General features: G+C 36.0%; 1 protein-coding gene across 1 annotated transcript in view; it reads right to left on the reverse strand.

Moving 5' to 3' along the window:
* Positions 1-387: 387 nt before the first annotated feature.
* TMEM47 (transmembrane protein 47) overlaps positions 388-21,529 on the reverse strand; it is a 30,479-nt gene continuing 9,337 nt past the window's right edge. Inside the window, exons 2-3 of the mRNA XM_058712619.1 lie at positions 13,997-14,137; positions 388-3,769 (exon numbers count right to left, since the gene is read on the reverse strand). Of these exons, the coding sequence (XP_058568602.1) occupies positions 3,591-3,769; positions 13,997-14,137 (320 nt within the window). The 3' untranslated portion in view covers positions 388-3,590. The remainder of the gene's footprint in view (positions 3,770-13,996; positions 14,138-21,529) is intronic.

Here is a 21,529-nt window from a genome sequence, read left to right on the forward strand (position 1 = left end):
TAACATACCTTGCAAATGCTGAAAATGAAACAAAACCCAAAAGAGAATTATCAACCCCTTGCTACTCCTGTTTCTAATTGTGTCAGTAGAGGTGGAAAAAGGATAGCCTACTCTGTTATCTCCTCCCAGTGCATTTCAAAACAAAGTTTCAAGTCAACATTCTTTCTTTTATTGTTCATATAACTCACCTGCAGAGGACAGAAAAGAATCTTGGGAGAGAATATGAAAACAGAACTAGTTTTAAAAAGTCTTACATAAATAAACATGTCATATTATGTTCTGTTTTTGAAAAAGTATATATTGTAAAGGAAAATGTGAACTGAAGACATGTAATTTAGGAACCTGTTAATAGGTCTACACAGTAGAGAAGACACAGGTCACACCACATCAGTGAAACCACTTTTATTTTTATTTTTTCCACATAGATAACTTCATGTCAGCTACAAAAACCATGAAATGAAGAACCATTCGTGAAACTGCAAACTCAAAACCACTGGAGTGATAAACAGGTTTCCCCCAGAGGACTGTTAGAAAAAATAACCAGAATACCATGGATTCATATTTAAGTAGTAAACATGTCATATATTTAAAAATAATAAATATAGAACAGCAGTAGAGAAACTATAGCATCAACAGCATGAAGTATAATTTTATTAAGACAGATGAAATTTCTAGGCACAGTTTTAGGCATTAAAGAGGACACAGAGGCATAGGTTAGTGTGCGCTGCTCTGTACAAAAATACAGTCTGAATAAATTACATTGCTAGCCATACAATTAGACGTCACTTACCAGTCAGTTCATTGCATGTTTAATAATATACAGGTACATGCTAATCCATATATATCATTTATATTTCAAACACATAGGTCTCTCTATATTTGTCTTTTAAAATTTACATGTTGAACTTACAAAAAGCTAAATAGTTGTGCAAGAAATCCAAATAACTAGCCCTGCTGAGTACTTTATGCTCTATGTGTGTATGTGTATATATCTAAGATAAACAATGGATTTGTAGTTAACAGTTTTGCTTGTAAGAAAACATCAAACAAACCTAAAGCTGCAACGACATAATGTAGGTGAAAATTCACTTGTGTTTATTCTGATAGACAAAACAGTATTTTGGATGATCAACACCTTTCATGTTGTACTGAGCCTGTTAGCAATGAAATACTTTCAAATATTAGTGACGGTAGAAATATAGCATAGGGCTCTTCACTGGGAAGGGGGAAAAAGTCATGTAAGAAATCTACTTTTCAGTGAACTGCAAATACGTGTGCCTTAAGCCTATAACGTATTCTGTCATTTTCCAGCCTGTCATATTGACAGACAATGAAAACTTGCTAAGACTGGAGATGTGATATTGGTCTAACAGCACACTGCATCCTCTACTAGGACCAAGAAAAGTGCCTCATTGATGTCAGCACCAAAGTACTGTTCTTCCATTATTCAAGAATAAAGAGACTCTCTCACAATAGAGAGGGTGTAGGAGACGAAATCCCCATTTGACAAATACCGTATTTCTCATGCTGCCCTGACAATACGCAATTAACTGCAAGACTGTCTGGCCCAGATTTTACTATTTCTCAAGAAAATTGCTTCAAAAGATTCTATAATACTAATATCTTTCTGCCAAATTTCTACCCATAGCTTCTCATGATTCTATAGAGAATCATATACTTTAATAAAGGTTTCTCTCTAGGATGCATTTAATTCCTTTTGTCTGTCATTGCTAAAATAAGATTAAGCCTGCTTCTTGATATTTACTTTGTGATTCTATAGAAAAGTCACAAGATAAGGTTTTTTTTTTAAGCATTTGAATAATAAAATAGTTTTTTTTTCTGTTGTTTTGGCAACAGTTCTTAAGACAAAGTGAAGGCAGAACTCTGCTTTGGGAGGTAAAGCAAATTATTAAATACTATTGATGTGGTCCTGCTCTTAACGGATTTTGCAATACAATAGAACATAAGTACGTTTTAAATGATTTTTCCAATGCTTCCTTCTGCAAAAGGGCCAAAACCAGAACATACTGTTTTAGTGTTTTTGTTAACAAAAATAACTATTTATAACTTTCATATTAGAACTGTATATTTGATATAAAAATATGTTTATAATTAAACTATCCAAATTTGTATATTCAACAGGATTAACACAAGTTTGCAGGGTGAGATTAGTTGTAAACTCATTCCCTATTACTGATATTTCCTTCCATTTGAACAGCCAACAAATGATTCCTTTGACATAAATCCATCATAATTGTGTACACAAATCAGTTAGCCCATTAGTTAACTCCAGAGGACCAGGTGATAACCAGATGAATTCTACTCCTCTACTGAGACATTTAGACATTTATAGAAATCTATCGCTATTCTTTTTTTTTTTTAATAAAGACATTTAAAGTACTTGAAAAAAGCAGCATTCTATTTTACTGAATTTTTAACAAAACGATCATTCTAATTGCTACTCTCTTTTGAACTACAGTGCTTACAGAAGAATCATGAATTTTCAGAGTAACACCATTTCAGTTTTTCTTCTTATACAATTCTATTAAAACTTTCCAGTGAAACAGTAGAGAACATAGAGCAAAAGCTTTAAGGTATATGTACTTTTGTACAGTAAGTAAGTGTGAATACCAATCTAAGCCTCTTAATGTGTACAAGGTTAGTGTTCAAATCACTTCACTAGAGCAAATATTACTTTTACGTGTAATAGGCAAATGCATGTATAGGGCCAGGGAACAACTTATTACCATTTATACTAATGGTTCACCTTTATAAAAATATTTAAGCTTGTTACATACGCACAATTATTTGCTGTCATGTTTGGTAAATGACATAAAGGGTACTTAGGACAAAAGCAACTCATGCATATTTCTTTCTAGTTGCCCCAGGGAAAGTAAAGACTCCCAATTTTCCTCATTCTAGATATGGCTGAGGCACAATTTCTAACCACATAATGAAAAGCACGTGTCTCCAAGTCTTGACTCCCCTCCCCGGGAGCTGCTGATTGCCAAAGCATTGCCTCCCATTAAAATAGAGTATTCTTAAAGGTGGAAGTTGTACCATTAACCAATTACATTCAGAACTCCCATTAAGTGCTGAAGGGCAGTTCACTTTTCAAAATCTCATTCAAGCAAATAACCAATGGCCAATGTAGTCATTGGGCAGGGTAAGCAGGTGATAAAGGACTCCAACAGTGGAATCCTTGTCAGAGCAAAGGAACTTCTAAATGTTGCTTATGCCAGCTGTTCCCCTGCAGGCAATAGGAGATTCAGGCATTTCTCATTTCAACTAGCTTCTCACAATGGTTGCTGTCATACAGACCCTTCACTTGTCAAGAAAAATGACATGAACATATTTAAAGTTTGCAGCATTTGCCTATGTCTAATCAGCTCTCTTAATTTGTGCAGGTCCCTAAAATGAATGTAAAAGCTGGTTACGGTGTTGATAGCCAAAAGGCAAAAGATATTAAATCAACTGAGCAAACTGCTTGATGCTCCACAAGTGTTTTAGAAAATAGTGAGTTAGAAAAGATACAGACGTAATCCTTTTGTTGGATGGTTGGTTGTTTTGAAAATCTGAGACTGTCGGTTCTAGTAGTAGTCTTCATAGTTCTTAGGGTTCAGGCAATAAAGGATGGCACCCCCAAACGAAAATATAGTTGCACCCCAGGCCAGGCCATAACCCCAATTGAACTCATGGTAAATTTTCAAGCTCACAGTTTCAATGAACTTGATTGGGTAAAGGACCAGGCTGCAAACCTGTAAAACAACTGAAAGGAAAGCAAATCAAAATTAGAAAAATGTTATTTGTAGAAAATAAAATGATATAACATATAAATATATATATGAGAATTACTTTCTAATCAAACATAAAAGCCAAAAAAATTGAAACACTGCTTATTTCCAGATGGCACACCTCAAAACATTAACAATTTTTTAACACTGTTTCACAATATAGTAGCAATTACTCTTAATAATTAGTACCTCAGTACAATGGTATTTGATGAAATAATTAGTGCAATATAATTATTTGAGCATACAAAGTAGTGATTCACACTTTACAAACATACATGTATAATTATCACTGTTACGGCATACAGTAGTCCCATACACTAAACTGTTCCACTATACAAAACCTGTAAATAGCTCCCCAAGAACAGTGACCCCAAATGCCAGCTAAAATGCCTGTGATTTATTTAAGCTCTTGAGGAGTTGAGGAATTTGAACTCATTTGTACTGATGAAACTGGTCAACCTGTGATTCAAGACATGCTATTTCTTGCTGCTGATTCTCAATACCATGTAACTCAGCTGACCATTCCAGCAACTCCTACTGTGGATGTCTTTACTTATATTCCTCTGTTCAAAAACTATTTCCATCCTTTTCCTCTAATCTTTAAAAAGGGGCTCAAAAGTCATCTTTTTTCAAGAAGTGACATTTAATAATACGTTTGCATGAGATAGATGACATCTATATATTCATTCTTCACCTACTTTCAAAACAGAATGAAATCAATGAAGGCCTGGGAGATGATGGTACTGAAAACATAAACTAATGATGGCTACTACAGTAGAGCACAAAACTTAGCTCTTAGTTCTTAGCTAAATCTTAATTCTTAGTTGGCTGTCAGTCAGGGCTAAAGAGAAACTGTGATGAGTCATAACTAATAAAATAAAACAAACCAAATAATCCGGAAAGGCAAGGGTGTTTTTTAATATATCTAAAATTAAAGTGGTATTTATCCTGTGGCTATTTCTATATGGGAGACATGGGATTACACAAGAGATGATATCTTTCACTCAAAATCATAACTTCATGTGGGATCAAATATTATATAATTTCTATTGTATTTAAATCAACTTAACTATCATTTATGGGATGTGTCTGCCTCATTCTCTACCATATGACAGCTTCCACCCTCAAGTTACAATCTTTAAAAAAATCTGGGGTACTATGTAATATGTGACAGGGCTTGGCAAACTACCAAATCTGGTTTGCTGTTTCTGAAAAAAACTTTTACCGGAACACAGCCAGGCTCATTCATTTATGTATTGTCCGCACTACAATAGCAGAGTTGAGTGGCTGCAATAGAAACCATGTAGCTCACAAAGCCCAAAGTACTTACTATCTTGCCCTTTATAAAACAAAGTTTGCCACCCTGCTACATAAAATAAATGTTTGGTTAAAATGATTATTATTTAAGTCACCTTAAAGATGCTGTAAATTCCAAAAGTACAACAAAAATGTGAACAATTGAGACAAGAATAAAATTTGATATAGTAAAAAAGATACACTTTATTAAATTTTTTAAAAAGCAATAGGATGGATAGTGTGTTTAATTAAGCTGGACTTTTGCGTTTTAAAGTCTATGCTCATCAATTCTCAGTACCTATAAAAGATCTTTATTACCAATATGATTAATGTTCCTAGCAAGTCATTAATGGTCCTCTATTTCTAGTATAAAGCTGATGAACTCCAGAAAACCCCTGAGAGCATGATTCCACACAATCATTACTTTCTCTAAGGCTCTGACTTGGGGTCAAGTAACCTTTCTGGAGCTGGGTATAAGAATTTGAAACATTTTTGCCATGTAACTCAACACTGCTCCAGATCGGCAGTGGCCTACCACACTTCCACACCATGGAGAGTGGATGGACAAGTAGATCCGTATAAAAGGAGAATCTCTTGACATCCAAAATGGAAACCACACTTTGTTTATAGTTTAAAAATCTCAGAAAAGATTTTAAGTCCATGTTAGGACAACTGACAACCCATTATATAACCCACACTTCCTCTACTTACAGCCAGTAAGTGCTAAATATGTGTAAATATGTGCTAATTTTAAAAAATTCAGCAGGCTCTGTGTCTTTGTGAGGGAAAGAGTGCTTTCATGTTTTAAATGTCTTAAAAAGAACAAGAAGTCAATTCCTATCAACCATGAACTACAGAAAACAAATTCCAAAGTTACTAAGTTTTTTAAAAAAGGCATTTCTCCTCAGGTTTCTCTACTCTGGTTGCTAGTCAAAGGATGCCTGATCCTACCAGGATGTGACTGAAATATAAGTGAATTAGGAATAGTAATTCATTTACTCATTCAACAAATTCATTCATTCAATAAGAATGTTTGAATGTTTCTAAAGTGATACAGTTTAAGGCACTGAAAACAAAAGTTGCTACTCCCATTAGTTAAATAAGTACAGGATATGGCAGACATGATAATACAAGAAAGCAAAAAAACAAGATTGAGGGATACAGGCTGCTCTTTCAGATCAAAAGCTGAAGAAAGCCTCTTTAGGGAGGAGTCATTTGAACACAGTCCTGAATGAAGTTAGGGGTGCAGGCCACTATAGTGAGGAGTGAGCAATCCGGGTGGATGGCACAGGTAGCATAAAACCCGTGACACAGGTGCATGCTGGTTGTAGTGGAGCATCAGTAAGGATGCTGTGGTCACAGGACAGAGAACATGGTGGCGACTGGTAGGAGAGGAGACGGAAAAGAGAGCGAGAGGCCCATTCAGGAATGGCCCTGTGAACTGTGGGCAGGGGTATAGATTTTATTCTAAGTGTGATGGACAGCTGCTAAAGGAGTTTGAACACAGAAGCAATAACTGATCTGAATTCTACTCTAGAAGGGCTCTATGGGTTCTTTTGTGACACAGCCAGTCTCTAGGGTGAGTTGTTTACCTAGACTGCTTTTAATATTCATTTCAATGTGTTTTATTTAGCAAGTATTTGGCCTCTATGGTATAATACAATGATATAATTTCCCTCCAGTGGAAAAGTGGAAATACAACTGCATTAGGCTCCAATGGCATATTCTCCTGAGCAGCTTTCTTAGAGATAAAACTTTATTGTGTTGTAGCCAGATGAAAATTACCCTAAGATGTTTTATGCCTCTGAATTATTTTTCTCTCTTTAGAATCACTGAAATGCATGTAATAGCAAAATTGAGAAAAAAAAACATATTTAAGCCTGCATTTGTAAATAACTTTCTCCATCTAATAAAAATACACATACACAGGTAAAAATGCCTCCTTGCCTTTTGCAGATGCTGTGGGAAAAAAAAAGAACACAAAAACAAAAAAAACCCTGAAGAGTTCAGGACTCAAGAAAATATCATCATACTGATATTTCTACTTTACCACCAATCAATGAAACATAATAGGCATTGTATGTGGTATTCTCTATGCTCTATGTCAGATGCAACATGAGTAAAGTTGTGGAGCATTTTAGAATTTGAAGGGAATGTGAAGTTCATTTTATACCTCTCTCCACTTGTTTGAAAAGAGGCAACAAAACTACTAAGCATGAAATTGGTGGCTAGAAGCATGACAAGAACTTAGAGGTACTAATTTTGTCTTATGTCTAGTTTTAAGGGGATATTTTTTAGTGTTTCAATATTGAAACAGAAAACATTCAGTATTGAAATATTCAACATTTTCTTGATATTTCAACAAACATTTATCGGATGTTCACTGTGTAGTAGGTGAAAGGGGTAAGACAGATAGGACATGGCCCTTGACCAGTCATATTTCATGCTCTATGGTGGAAACAGACACACAGGTAATTACAAGCGAAAGTATTCAACACTAATAGTAGAGGCATGTTCACTTATCCATTCATTCCACGTTTACTGAACTCAATATTCCAGACACCATTTTTGCCTGGAGAAAGAAGGGAAAGCTTCCGAGAGGAAGCACCATTTGAACTGGATGGGACTTGGTCAGCAGACAACGATGAAAAGACCTCTAGGAAAAAACAGCAGCTTGTACAAAGCTTAGCAGTATAAGAGGATGTACCTATAGAAACATCACAGGGTTGGAATAAAGGCTACATTCACATAGAAATGTTTGGTTCAGACTCTAAAAGGCTTAGTGTGTCATAAAAATAATAGATTGGATTCTATAGGGAGACATCTCAGAGATTATTTTTATTTTTTTCTAATAAAGTATTTTTAAATTTTTTTTTCAATGTTTATTTTTGAGAGAGAGAGAGAGAGAGAGAGAGAGAGAGAGAGAGAGAGAGAGAGAAAGAGTGGTGGAGGGGCAGAGAGAGAGAGGGAGACACAGAATGGGAAACAGGCTCCAGACTGAACTGTCAGCACAGAGCCTGATGTGGGGCTCGAACTCATGAACTGTGAGATCATGACCTGAGCTGAAGTCGGATGCTTAACCAACTGAGCCACCCAGGCACCCCTCTAATAAAGTATTTTTTAAATGTTTGTTTATTTCTGAGAAAGAGAGTCGGGGAGGGGCAGGGTGGGAAGAGGACAACAGAGAGCCCATGACAGGCTTGAACTCAAGAACCATGAGATCCTGACCTAAGCCTAAGTCATACACTTAAATGACTGAGCCATCCAGGCGCCCCTCAGAGGTTAATTGTAGATGCTGTCAGCACCCTACCCATAGACTTTCATCTTCATCACCCCAGTGCATGTCAGCCCGACTTCCAGCTGTGAGCACCACCTGCCCTTCTTGGCTTCACTTTTCCTCTGGCCACTAAAGCTACTTTGCCTGATTGTAGCCTGGTGCTCTGAGAAATTAACACTGCTGTCTCCCCAGCATCACCTTGGCCCTTACCAATGACTCTCAGAATATCGTTTCTAAATACCCCAGTTCCCTAGTCCTTCCAATGAAATAACTCTGAGGTGTGTGTTGTAAAATTGGTTTCCAGAATTTTCCCAAGAGAAGCTCCAGCTGTGTACAGCAACAACTGGTTTGATAATGTACTCTTTACTGGCTCCCTTCCCTTTGCTGTCTCACCTTCTGTTCCCTTCTTTTACCTCCCAGATTAAGTGTTTGTACTGTCTTCTTGTCTTAGGTTCTGCCTCTGGGGAAGCCAAAGGGAGAAGCAACAAGGCCAGATTTGTATTTGAGAACTACACCTCATGCGTTTGTGTGCAAGATAGACTATAAACTGAAGAAGACTGGAGAAGGAAGGCACTTAGGAGGCTGGTCAACGCATGGACACAGGTCAGAGAATGGGAAGAAAAGACGATAAAAGATAAACTCAGTAACTGGATTCTAGGAAAGGGAAATGAAGGAAAGTCATGTACACATTTTAAGTCGGATATTAAAATTTGAAAAATAAAGTAGGGTAAGTTCAAATTTGGGAACTGAGATGTTCTACATGAGGAAGAGTTATACCCTCAACTAAGGCAGCAATTGTGGTACATAAAAGAAACTATAGAATTAGAAGATAATTTAGAGACAGAATTGATAGGACTTACCAGCCAAGTCCCTAAATGCCGAACTTACAAAAAGAAAATGGCATTTTGGAGAATGAAACATTTGCCCATAAAGGGTTAATATGAAGTCTTCTCCTTTTCCTTTTGAAATTTCATCTGTAACTACTGAGAGTTGTAGTACATATGAAATTAATTACTGCACTGATACTATGAAATGTTCTAGCCAGAGAGTAGTTTCATACTGATAAAGATCTGTGAGTAGAATTCCTTTTTAGTTTGAAATCTAAACTGGACACTGATTTTTCTGCCAAAATCTAGACTGAAAGTACTTTCAGCCACCTCATACGTGTGACAGGATGGTGAGGAGGGCTGCAAAACACAAGCCTCTCATCAGATATAGCTCAGAGGTGGAAAGCAGTTACAGGACCCTGGGGAGGGGGGTAATCACTATTCTGTATAAACACTTAATTGCAGAAGGCTTTTTGCACATAAAACAGAAAGGAAATATCATTAATAAAATTAGTGGGGATTCCGTTATTTAAAATCTGAATTATAAGACTGAGAATTCGCAATTTGTACTAAAGGCCTTTGAAAAAATGGAAACAATCATCCTAAGTCCCCCTGGGGAATAAAAAAGATCTGCAAAACCAGACAATAAAAGAGGAGGACTCAGAATGAGGCAACTCCTTTAATTTCACTAAGTGTTTAGTGAGCACTAGATGCCAGTTATCATAATCCCATCATATCTCACTGATCATTGTCAGTTACACAATAAGAAACGGGCTACAGTCATCTGTATTGGAAACTTGCACACTTTCATGATGTGCTCTGATTGAGTCATGTTGCACTGATCAAGTTGTGGACTTTATGACATCTCCCATTGCTTATACTCCCTTGGGTGTTGCCCCCCAAGAGATGGAGTAACAGGAATAACAGGATGGACTCCAACTGCAGTGCACAGTTGGCAGCTGCATTCAAAATTCAAGGCTGATTCTGCACTTCTTTTTCTATGTGTTATATGTAACCAAGTAAAGATGACTTGTGAACCCCCATGTGGACTTTCAACTGAGATAGATGCCCTGAACTGAAACCCTGGCTCTGCAACTTACCTATTGGATAACTTTGGGGAATTACTTGACCTTTCTGAACGTATTTCTTCATTGATAACATGGGGAAAAGAAATACCTCATCTTATAAGAGAGATAGTATATACTGAATGTCTAGCAGTGCAACACATGGTAGGTGCTCAATTCATTAGTATTGCCAGCATTGTTATTACAAATATCTTATTCTGAAGTCTAGACTTCTAGGACCAGTGAGGGAGTTGTGGAACATGGGACAATGTTTTATTTTATTTTTTAATGTTTATTTATTTATTTTGAGAGCAGGGGGGAGGGGCAGAGAGAGAAAGAGAGGGAGAGAAATAATGCCAAGCAGGCTCTGAGAAGTCAGCACAGAGCCTGACAATGAGATCATGACCTGAGCAGAAATCAAGAGTCGGACACTTAACCAACTGAGCTACCCAGGCACCCCAGGACACTGTTTGAGATGGGCTCAGTGATGACTATCTCTCCGCAATTCTAGCAACTATCCAGGCAGGTAACGAGCCCACCCTAAATTAAGGACTTCAGAGAAAAAGGGACGATGAAAAACCTTTATGAGATTTAATCATCAGCTTTTAGTAAATACCCTTGGAGTACATAATCTAACACCAAAGTAGTACAGTTACATACTATAGGTGCTCAACATATATTTGTTAAATAAATGAATGAAAACATGAATAAAAGAAAAAATAATTTTTATAATTATTACTTTTTCAACCTCTTTTTGGTCTGAGCTTTGTGCTCACATAAATTTTACTGCTTCATAAACTGCAGAGAGAGAAATGGTTTAAGAAAAATTGGATTATAGTTAGCTTGTTTACATGCCTGTTTTCCCTGTCAAATTATAAGCCACACACCTTAGTCATCTTTCCATCATTGATTCAACTATCTATTGACCACCTCGTTGTACGAGGCAGAGCACACAGAACTGAATGAATTATATACTCCTGTGTAGAGATGTTTCCAAGTGGTAGTGCTATGCTTGTTTTGAGTTTATGTATTGCATGTTTCAGCAGAAGCAAAGATTATTTCTTTGCTGAGACAGATAACAAGATCTGTGTGTGGACACCAAGATAAGGCTTGGTATTATTTGGGGAAAAAAAAAAAAAAACATTTTGAGAAAAGAGGAGAAACACAGACCATTTTCAAGCAGACCAAGATGAGCAAAAAGGTAAAAGGGCCCCAAATAAATATTTACAAAGAATCACTAAACGGAATTACAAGTGAGACAAGCCAACCAATAGAGTAAGTATGTTTACTATGAGGCAAGCAAAATCAACAGCCATGATTTTAACTAGCATTGTTTCAAGTAGGCAGAGTTCCCAAATTTGTTAATCTTCTACCCAAATCAATAATGGATTATTATGTGTAATGAGTATCTTTTCCAAAATCAGCTACTGGCAACTCTTTAATGGTTTCTCAGATGGCAGAGAGAAACCTTTTGTGACATGTTTCAAACCACCAGTAAGTTTTACCTTGCTTATGTCCAAAGTGAACACAAAACTAATGGTTATTTCAAAAAAGCTTCCATAAGCACAGTGTCAAAAGAGAATGAGTAAAATTATATCTTAGCACATGTACATTTTTAAAATGTAGCAGTATGATGCTCACTTGAGCTCTCAGTGGGTAGAATATAAATATATGAATATTGCTGTAGGGATTCCTTTCATTATTTTATAATTTACTACTACTTGTAGTAGCTAGAGCTAAATAAAAATCTTTATTTTGACCAAGCCCAGTACCTAATAACTTATATTCATCTATAGTATACTTTCTGTTAAAACCAGTACTTATTTTCACATTTTCATAAATTTTGCTATACTTGGGAAACATACAGAGCTTCTTTAGAAAGAACTAGGAGGAAAAAAAAAAGAAAGAACTAGGAACTCCTAATTATTTTTCTAAGCATGTTTATAATAGGTGCTATAAACAATTGGATTTCTATGTAGATTCTGCATATGCTAGTAGGTGGTAAGTTAAAGTCTAAATGAGACAGTAACTAGGTAGCACAATAATATTCCATATTTATAAGAGAATGTCTAAAGTACCTCTATACCTTCCTAAAATCAGAAATAACTGAGTATTCTAAGAATTATTCAAAACATAATTCCAGTTTTAAAGAATGGTATATCATTTCAGAACAATTTATCAAGAAATTCTATTATGATTAATTATCTAATCACTATGTTAATAAATCCTAGCTGCAAAGACAAACTTATACTAAAATTAAAATATCTAAAGTTATTTCATTCTAAAAATAGAAATAGCCACGAGAAATCCATGAACCAAGAAATAAACTAAAGAATAGTGATGGAATCTTTAGGAGAATTTTCAGGTTTACCAAATGATTCACAATACAGTTCTTTATTACACAGGAGATCAACAAAATAATCATAGTATGGTCACTGCCTATGACTTCAGAATATTTTTTTCAGAATATTTTTTGTAATAGTGTTTTCTACTCTTATTAGAAAGTATCTGTGGTGATACTTAGCTAGTTTTATGGGTCTCTTAATACAGTGTACACTCTGTAATAGGTACCTAATAAACAGCTGAATGAACAAATCATTAGCGAATGAGCCATGTTTAAAATTCAGTAGCCTCCCAGCCCCGGCTCTGCTGGTAACTACTATGTAATCTTGAGCAAGTCACTTAAGAGATTTGAATTAGCAGTTTTTCCAGATTGCTTCAGGCCTTTGGACCTTTATTTTTATGACACCTACATTATGATCAGTCTTTGTGGGTATAAAAAATGAACACAAACAGCAGGGGGCAGCAGAATACTTCTGATCTTACATTTTTAGATCAAACTACCCTTCAAATACTGAGAAATTTCATCTGTTCCCATCTTTAAACAGCCTTTAAAAAAAAAAAAATCCATCTAATAGCCTAGATGGTTCTGTCAGTGTCTTCATTATTGACAGTCACGGGGGCTTATTTTGCAGTCTTCAAATCAGATGTGACTGACAGGGTAAACTGAAGGCACCACAGGAATATTTCAGTTTGAATTGAAGAGAACAATATATTCAAAGCTATTCTTACAAATGAAAATTAAAACACATAACAATGTGCTGGACTTTTAATCTTGTAAACCTCCTTTCTAAATAGTTCCTTGATTTCAGCAAAACTTCCATCTTACCTTGGTTGATATTTTTATCCAAGCTGTGCTTCACAGAATGATGGTTGTTAAGTTAATGAATATGGCATTGACCTCATACAACTGAATTATCTGATGGTTCGAGTTCTACATTATCATTTTTCATTACAGCCGTGTTTATTTCCAAATAGATTTATACCTTTAAGGCTATCCATATTGGAATGTTTTTCAGTTTCATGTCAGAAAACAATAATGTTGCCTTAAGATCACCAAGGGGGCGGTAAAAGGAGTGGAAAAAAACTGAATGTGAAGACTGTTCGTAAACACATCTGCTGCAATTCGTAAGGCAACAGCCCTGTCAAGAACTATTACTTATTCATGTTTTAGTTAGAAGTTTAGAAATTGCCACTATGCTCTGTGAAATGCTTATTTAACACACTGAAAACTAATAATATGATAAACCCTTAGCCAATTTACCTTAAAATATAACAAATGTCTCTCAATTTGTATGTAATGCAGCAACCACATACTGCTTTTGCATGAGAAGACAGGATGGTAGAAAGGTTCATGAAACTTTAATATCAGTTTGAAAGTAATAAATATATATTTACCTGCTGCAAAGAGCATGACAGCAACAGGTCTGTAGAAGCGCCTTCGAGATCCCACGCAGATAGAAATCAAACCCACCAGGAATGCGATAAGAATGATGGCAGCACCGCCTAAGAGTAAAGCCAGGGTAGCAATCTGCCAATCTGGAAAGAAAAGAAGATACTGCTTTTAAGCAGTCAGTCCTCAAAGAATCAACACAACTATGTTCACCTTGCTGCATCTAAATACATGTGATCTTACTGTGTGCTAAGCGTCCTTTGGGAATTGAAATTTTTTACAACAAAAATTACTATAAATGTCCTTCTTCAGAAAAGTCTATTATGCTAAGCTCAGCAGTGTTTTTAGAGCAGGGGTTTGCCATGCTTTCCAGACTCTATTAAGCCTTCATGGTAAATTTGGTATCCTTTCCATAACCTATTTTGATTACTGTTTTTTTCTATTGAGCTAAAGTTCACAAATCTTAAATATGAAAGTAGAGAATGTGATGAAATTTTAGATATATTCATATACTCATATAACCACAATCCAGATTAAGGTCTAGAACATTTCCATCACCGTGGTTCCTTCATGCCTCTCCCTCCTCCCCACTCAGTATCACCCTCCCACCCAGGCTAGTAATGGACATCTATCTATACCTCGGATTTATCTGTGCCTATTATGTAAATGGCATGAACTCTTTTGTGTCTGGCTTTTAAGTGTGTGATGTTTATTTTTTTAATGTTTATTTATTTATTTTGAGAGACAGCTGTGCTAGGGGCACAAGCGGGAGAGGGGCAGAGAGAAAGGGGGAGAGAATGAGAGAGAGAGAGAGAAAGGGAGAGAGAGAATCCCAAGCAGGCTCTGTGCTGTTAGCGGGGGAGCTAACCTCTGGTAGGGCTCAATCTCAGGAACCATGCATGAGATCACGACCTGAACCGAAAACAAGAGTTGGATGCTCAACCGAATGAGCCACGCAAGTGTCCCTGGGATATTTGTTTTGTTTCTGGCTTACATGTCTCTGATATCCACCCATGTTGTAATACATTCTTTCACTCTTTTTTTTCTGTCCTTTTTTGTAAAGCCTGCCCTTTCTGTACAAAAACAACAAAAAACAAAAACAAAAAACAAACAACAAACAAAAATCCCCACACACACCAAGTTTATATTTGCCTTCTCTTCCTCCCTTTCTCTAAAACAACTCCCCCAGCAAACTGGCAGCAGGAGAATTTGTCGGCTGTTTTTTCTGCCTCTCTTTCATTTCATTCTAATCTTACTGTGGTATTTACTGCAAGGATGGTTTGTGAAATTAAGTATTCCCAGGGAGCCAGAAGGTACTCTAAATAGCTGACATGCCCTCTTCTTCACTCATGCATGGAAACAGCAAGCATATATTGACCACTTACTATGTACAGGTCTCTGTACATGGATACTTTGTCTCCCATGTGCTGAGTGAAAAGTAAACCTTACTTAAATGCATGTGTCATTGCTTATAAAGATGTAAAAATAGCCTGACAGAAAATTGGCCCATTTCCCCTTCCACAGAAGAGTAGAATGTTCTCTAAGAAGAAGCAAAGTGAATAATATATGAAAGCACTACCCAGCTTAGGAAGCATCACAAAAAAATGATACTGTCCATAACATTCTTCAGCGGGGGTCCTTTGGAAGTCCCAGGCTGCCTCTTCTGGCCTTCACTTTAATATATGTGCAGAAAATGAAAACAAACTTTAATCCATAGTTAAGTTGCAATGTGGTCTATCTAAAGTCAAGAATTCATGACATTTTGATGCTGCACTCTGAAATTATCCCTCGAGAAAGCTTCCAAAGTGCACACTTTACCACTGTCGGATAAGGGACGAGTGGAGGAACCTACAATTCCCTAGGATTTTCTCCTTTTAGTTATACTTGTATTTCTCCACCTCAAGAGTCCTCTTCCACATCCTTTCCTTTTAATAAATTCTGGATTTATAACCAGCACTGAATTAGAACTCACCATGTATTCAGGAAACAAACAAACAAGGGGAAAAGAGAAAAAAAAATCCACACTTCTTAAAATATAAAGGTGAATCACAAGAAACTGGAGAGTATTTTTCAGCCATCTACTTGTAACAAAGGCATATAACTTCAAACAAAAGTATATCTGGCTTTCAACTAGAGTTTAAAAGGATAGCCATACTATGGCTTTTTTGTTCCATAACAGCATGTAGCTTTGAATTTAAAAAGCCAAAAGAATAAAAAATTTTTTTAAAAAAATTAAAAAGCCAAAAGAATAATCCTTACATTTGGAAGTCTCCAAATTTCTTTGAAAAAGTTTATACATAGGACAATTATTTTACACTTTAACATAATAGAAATTGTTCTGAAAACGTTTAAGTTGAAACTTCTGAAAAAGTAAAATTTTCATTATATCAAAGTGTTTGGGGCACCAAAAAAAATCCATCCGTTCATCCATCAGATTCTTTAAAAGGGCCTATGCTGAATATTTTCTAGTTGGACCATTATTTTCATAAAATGATCATTACTTTTAGCAACTTTCTCCAAATTACTTTAAGAACTTTTAAAGAGTTAATTTTAAGTCAAGATACAACTATTCACTCATTTAAAAAGTACCTTAAAAGATTGCTTTTTTCTGATAAGCTCTTTCACACAGCCCAATACATATGTATAAAATACCATCCTTTGACTGCTTCCACTTTTCACTCATAAAAAAGGAATTGATCTTGATCACTTTCCTCTACTTTAAATATCCTCAAAGAATAGCTAAAATACAGGCATTTGCATTTTGTGAAAACAAACTAAGACAGAAAAAAATAGGCAAACTTTCCCTATAAAGGGCCAGACAGTATTTTCAGCTTTGCAGGTCAGGGTCTCTTACAACTAATCAACCTCTGCTGCGTGGTGTGAAAACAGCCAAAGATGATATGTAAATGGATGAGCATGGCTGTGTCTCAATAAAACTTTATCTACAAAAACAGGTGGTGGGCTTGCTTTGACCCTTCAGCTAAATTTTGCAGACCCATGGTCTGTACTTGACATATCATTTATAAATGTTGAAGGTTTTTCTAGGTAAAGGTCTTTCAGACAATAATAATTTCATTATGAAGTCAATTTGATAAGTGACTAATACAGGAGTGCAAAGTGATGCCTATGCAATTTAGCAAGAGAAAAGTACAAAAAAACCCTAGTCACAAAATGTCGAATATCCTGAAAATGGTAATACTTTATTTCATATGGGAAACCAATAAAATGCATCAGAAGCCACCAAGAGAATAACACTTATTAAAAGGGACTAGGACCTAATTAGGAAGGGGGGTTCTTATAGCACAGGAAATAGTTCTAAAAACTAAGTAAATACAACCAGTTCTGATTTTCCTCTATGTCCTATATTTATTTTTAGTACTGACATTTGTGGCTAATGAGGAAGTCATCCTAGACATAAAGTCAAAAAGGCATATTACCAATATCACACTGTAATATTGCTACCCTTCCCTTTGGCCCATAACCACAGATAATGCCTGTTCAAGCAGAGAAGCCATTTTATTTTACAAAAGACTAGAATTGGGCCATGTCTGCCACCGCCCTGGCCAGAAAGCTGGGGCTTACACTGAAGTACCAGAGGCTATATCTCTGGTACACAGTGCCAAGTTTTGAGATTGTTGTCATTATATCCATTTGGAACGCTTCACTCAGGCAGGTTGCCCAGGACCAAAGCTTTAACTCGATGATCAGTTGAACATCAATCAGGAAGCTGAAAAAGTGATTCAATATGGCTGCCACAGTCAGTAAGACCTAGGGTACTTTTCACAGTTCATCACTAGGTACCCTGGAGCTGAGAACACTGTCTCTTTCTGTCAACAGCTAGAATCCATTGTCCACATATTAGGACCGGCCTTACGGGTGAGCTACAGTCAGGGGCTATGTAGATTGGCCTGATACCATTTCTTCTTTGTTGCTGAATGACACTAGAATATGGGGGATTATAAAAAACTGAAAAATAGTTTTAGAGATACCTACTAATGGCCATTAAAATAATATACGTTGGGCTTCATGTGTACACATATATTTACTTATTTACCAAATGTAGATTTAACAAGATATATACTACAGAACTTGAACAATTTTATGGTAATAGTATAATAAGTGACCAGAAAACTTGTCTCTACACTAATGGTTTATCCATTAGAAGGTTTGCAGGCCACACATACTTGCTATCCCATAAACAGTGTTTGCAAAACAAATTAAAACGTCATAAAATTGTCAATTTTCAGCCCCATTTCTTTAAAAAAAATCATCTATTTTAAGTTCTCATAATTGGTTAATTTCTATATCAATCTTAATTCCACAATTTTATAGCCCTCACAGCATTTAGTCAGGTGATGTGTTGAGACTACTTAGAGATTTATTACTCTGCGTTAGTTTTACACATTTTTATAAATGATGAACTGACACTGTCGTGGAGCAGTGAACACAAACCAGCGCCACAGAACCGCAATGACTGTTGGTGATATTTTACAAATTGCAGTGCTCTGCACAATTAAAACTGGTCATTGTTCACTGTCACGCCAGTTGATTTGAAATGTGAGTTTGGTTTCCAAGATCTCTGAGAACAAGTGGTAATGAGTTTTGATGACAAAATGTACCTCCTTGGTCTAGGAACCAGTGAGGACTCAAATGGGCTGAGATGTATCGAATCAAACCTAAAATGAGGCTGCCATGGTATACGGGGAGTATAGTAGTCCCCCTCATCTGCAGTTCCGCTTTCCATGGTTTCAGTTACCCGGGGTCAAAGGCAGTCCAGTCTGGAAGTAGAGGATCCTCCTCCTAAGGGATCATCAGAAGGTCAAAAGTAGCCTAAGGCTATGTTAGTGCCTGTATCATTCACCTCACTTCATTTCATCATGTAGGCATTTTATCATCTCATATCATCACAAGGATGAGTACAGCATAATACAATATTCTGAGAGAGAGCTCGCATTTACGTAACTTTTATTATAGTATATTGTTATAACTCTTCAGTTTTATAATCTTAGTTATTGTTGCTAATCTCTTACTGTGTCTAACTTAAAAATTAAACTTTATCACAGGTATATGTAAATAGGAAAAAACATAGTATATCTAGGGTTCAGTACTACCCACAGTTCCAGGCATTCACTGGGGGTCTTGGAACATATCCCACACAGATAAGGGTGGTGGGGAACTACTATATTTTGGCCAAACTGACACAATGATACACAGAAGGTATTGGAAGTGCACCGATGAAAGCCAATGCTCAAGATAAGCATGTGCTTCTCTAATAGTGCTTTTTCCACCAGAAAAAAAAGGAAAAATATAATAGGAATGAATATATATAATGTTATACTTTCCCCTACAGTTACAGAATAAAAACTGGGCAGTCCTTATGCCATAACATCAAGTCCAGCATTAATATGCAACTCAGGAACTAAATTCAAGTCCTCTTTCAAGGTATTTTTATTAGCTGGCACCAGAGTTTCCAATGTCTATAAATGCTTTAGTATTCTGCAGAATTGTGCTGACTTACTTTACAGTCTAATACAGGAGACTGGTCTGAAATTGCTGCTGCATTATGAAAATTCTATGGGCCACATCATAATTGCCAAATTGGAGAATTCACATCCCTTTAGGGAATTTGTGGTCAAATCTACTTCCATTTTTCAGTAAAGGCAAAATCTTAATGAAATACACCTTCCATACATTTGAACCAAGGTCAAAGGCACCACACCAGTGCCTAAAGCTTTCCTCCACCCACCTTATTTCAAAACCTTTAACTTGTCAAACACTGCCTAATTTATTTACCTCTGTAGGTATTGCTTATACACTGAAATTTGTTCTACCTTCTGTAAATCCCTGAGCACACAATTGTCACTTCTTCTAGGAAATTAGGTAAAATTTAAAAAGCAACGAAGAAACAGATTTTTAACCTTATAAATTCAACTCCCACTGTTCCCGTGGGTAGTATTTTCCTAAATGTACTTTAATGTTTTAATATAGGGGTATCAGTGTTCAACAGTTCTCATCCCAAATTAAAATACTGATTGTTAAAAAAATAACTTTTATAATCACATTCAAATTTGCCAGTCACTTTTATTTTCACCTTTGAGTTGTCCAAAAAGAGTTACATTAATCAAAATGATATCCATTCGTACAATCAAAATCATTTACCGTTCAACCTCGAAGAGAGAATGATCTTTCCCTATCATCTTGATACCACCTCACAGGTCATCCCTAAATCCTCCCTAATTCACCCACATTAGCTGTATTATTCAACTCAAACCTTCGGTTCATCCAGATAGTTTTTATTCACTTGTAGGACATATTTATAGCCAAACATTTAAAGTTCTTTTCATTACATTGGTGAGAGCTCAGAAAGCAAACTCACTATTGCCAATTCCATTTTATTATCAGGAACTGGAAATAATGGGATGGTTTATACTTAATTAAGAGGAAAAAAAGCTCCCATTACAGAATAACATGTCAAACCCAAATTCTCCAACATCTCCATTTCTTCACAGAAGGCCGTGTCTTTTTCCCGAATAGCTCATCTCATTAGAAATTATGGCATTTAATTATTTCCATCAATTGTACTTTAAGAATTTATTTTGAGATTAATGCTATATACTTCCGAGTTGGACAATAAGTCCATATCCTCATACATGAAAAATTGAATTGAAATGGTGCTGTTATTTTGTGGAAAAGGAAAATAACTATTGACTTAGCAGCCAAAATATTTCCAGAAGTATCAAATGATATACTAGAGTTTTTTAGTCTGCATGTGGCAAATGAAGTGGAAAACCAAAACCATTACTGAGGGAGTTGAAACTTTGTTTTCTTGGCTAAATTGCATTCTGACCTAAATCCGTCAGTGTTGCATTAATTTCCCGCTACTCCATGAGACATAGACACAAACAAAGGCGGGAAAAGAAGAATTCGGATTCTCATTTCAGTAATTAAAATGACAATGTCTCTTCAAGTAAGTAATAGCAAATCTAACATTCTTCACGTGCAAACAGATGTTTAAAGCAAACAACTATGTGTCTTTTACAAAATGACAGTATAGACACTGCCATGTGCTGTGCAAAGTGAAATGGAATTTTAGAAAAGGATCTACTTGAGGTACGGTGTCAATCAAGTTGCAATGATACAAATTAGAGTCCTACTCTTCAGGACAATTTATAAATTAAAAAATGTGTCAAACTGCAGGGCGAACCTGATTTTAAGCACATAAATGACCCCTGGGTAACCGCGCAAATAAGTGATGCAACAACTTTAATGACCAAAGTGCAGGTCAATTTTGCCAAAATTCTGGAAAACTCTGGTTGTCCAAAAGTGCCAGACAAGTTACAAATTTTCAATTTATGACAGCTTCGTTCAAGTCTCTTGAATTATTTTGTGTTGATGTTAGAAGAATACACATCTCCTTTTCTTTAACAAATAAAGGGTCGTTTTAGCTGCTTCACAGAATTCTCTTAGAAAATTTGGTGAAAATGCAATTTATCATCTAAATACCATAACATATGGGGTCTTTTCCCCAAAATAAGACC

This window comes from Neofelis nebulosa, chromosome X (genome assembly GCF_028018385.1).
Source record: "Neofelis nebulosa isolate mNeoNeb1 chromosome X, mNeoNeb1.pri, whole genome shotgun sequence".
NCBI lineage: Eukaryota > Metazoa > Chordata > Mammalia > Carnivora > Felidae > Neofelis > Neofelis nebulosa.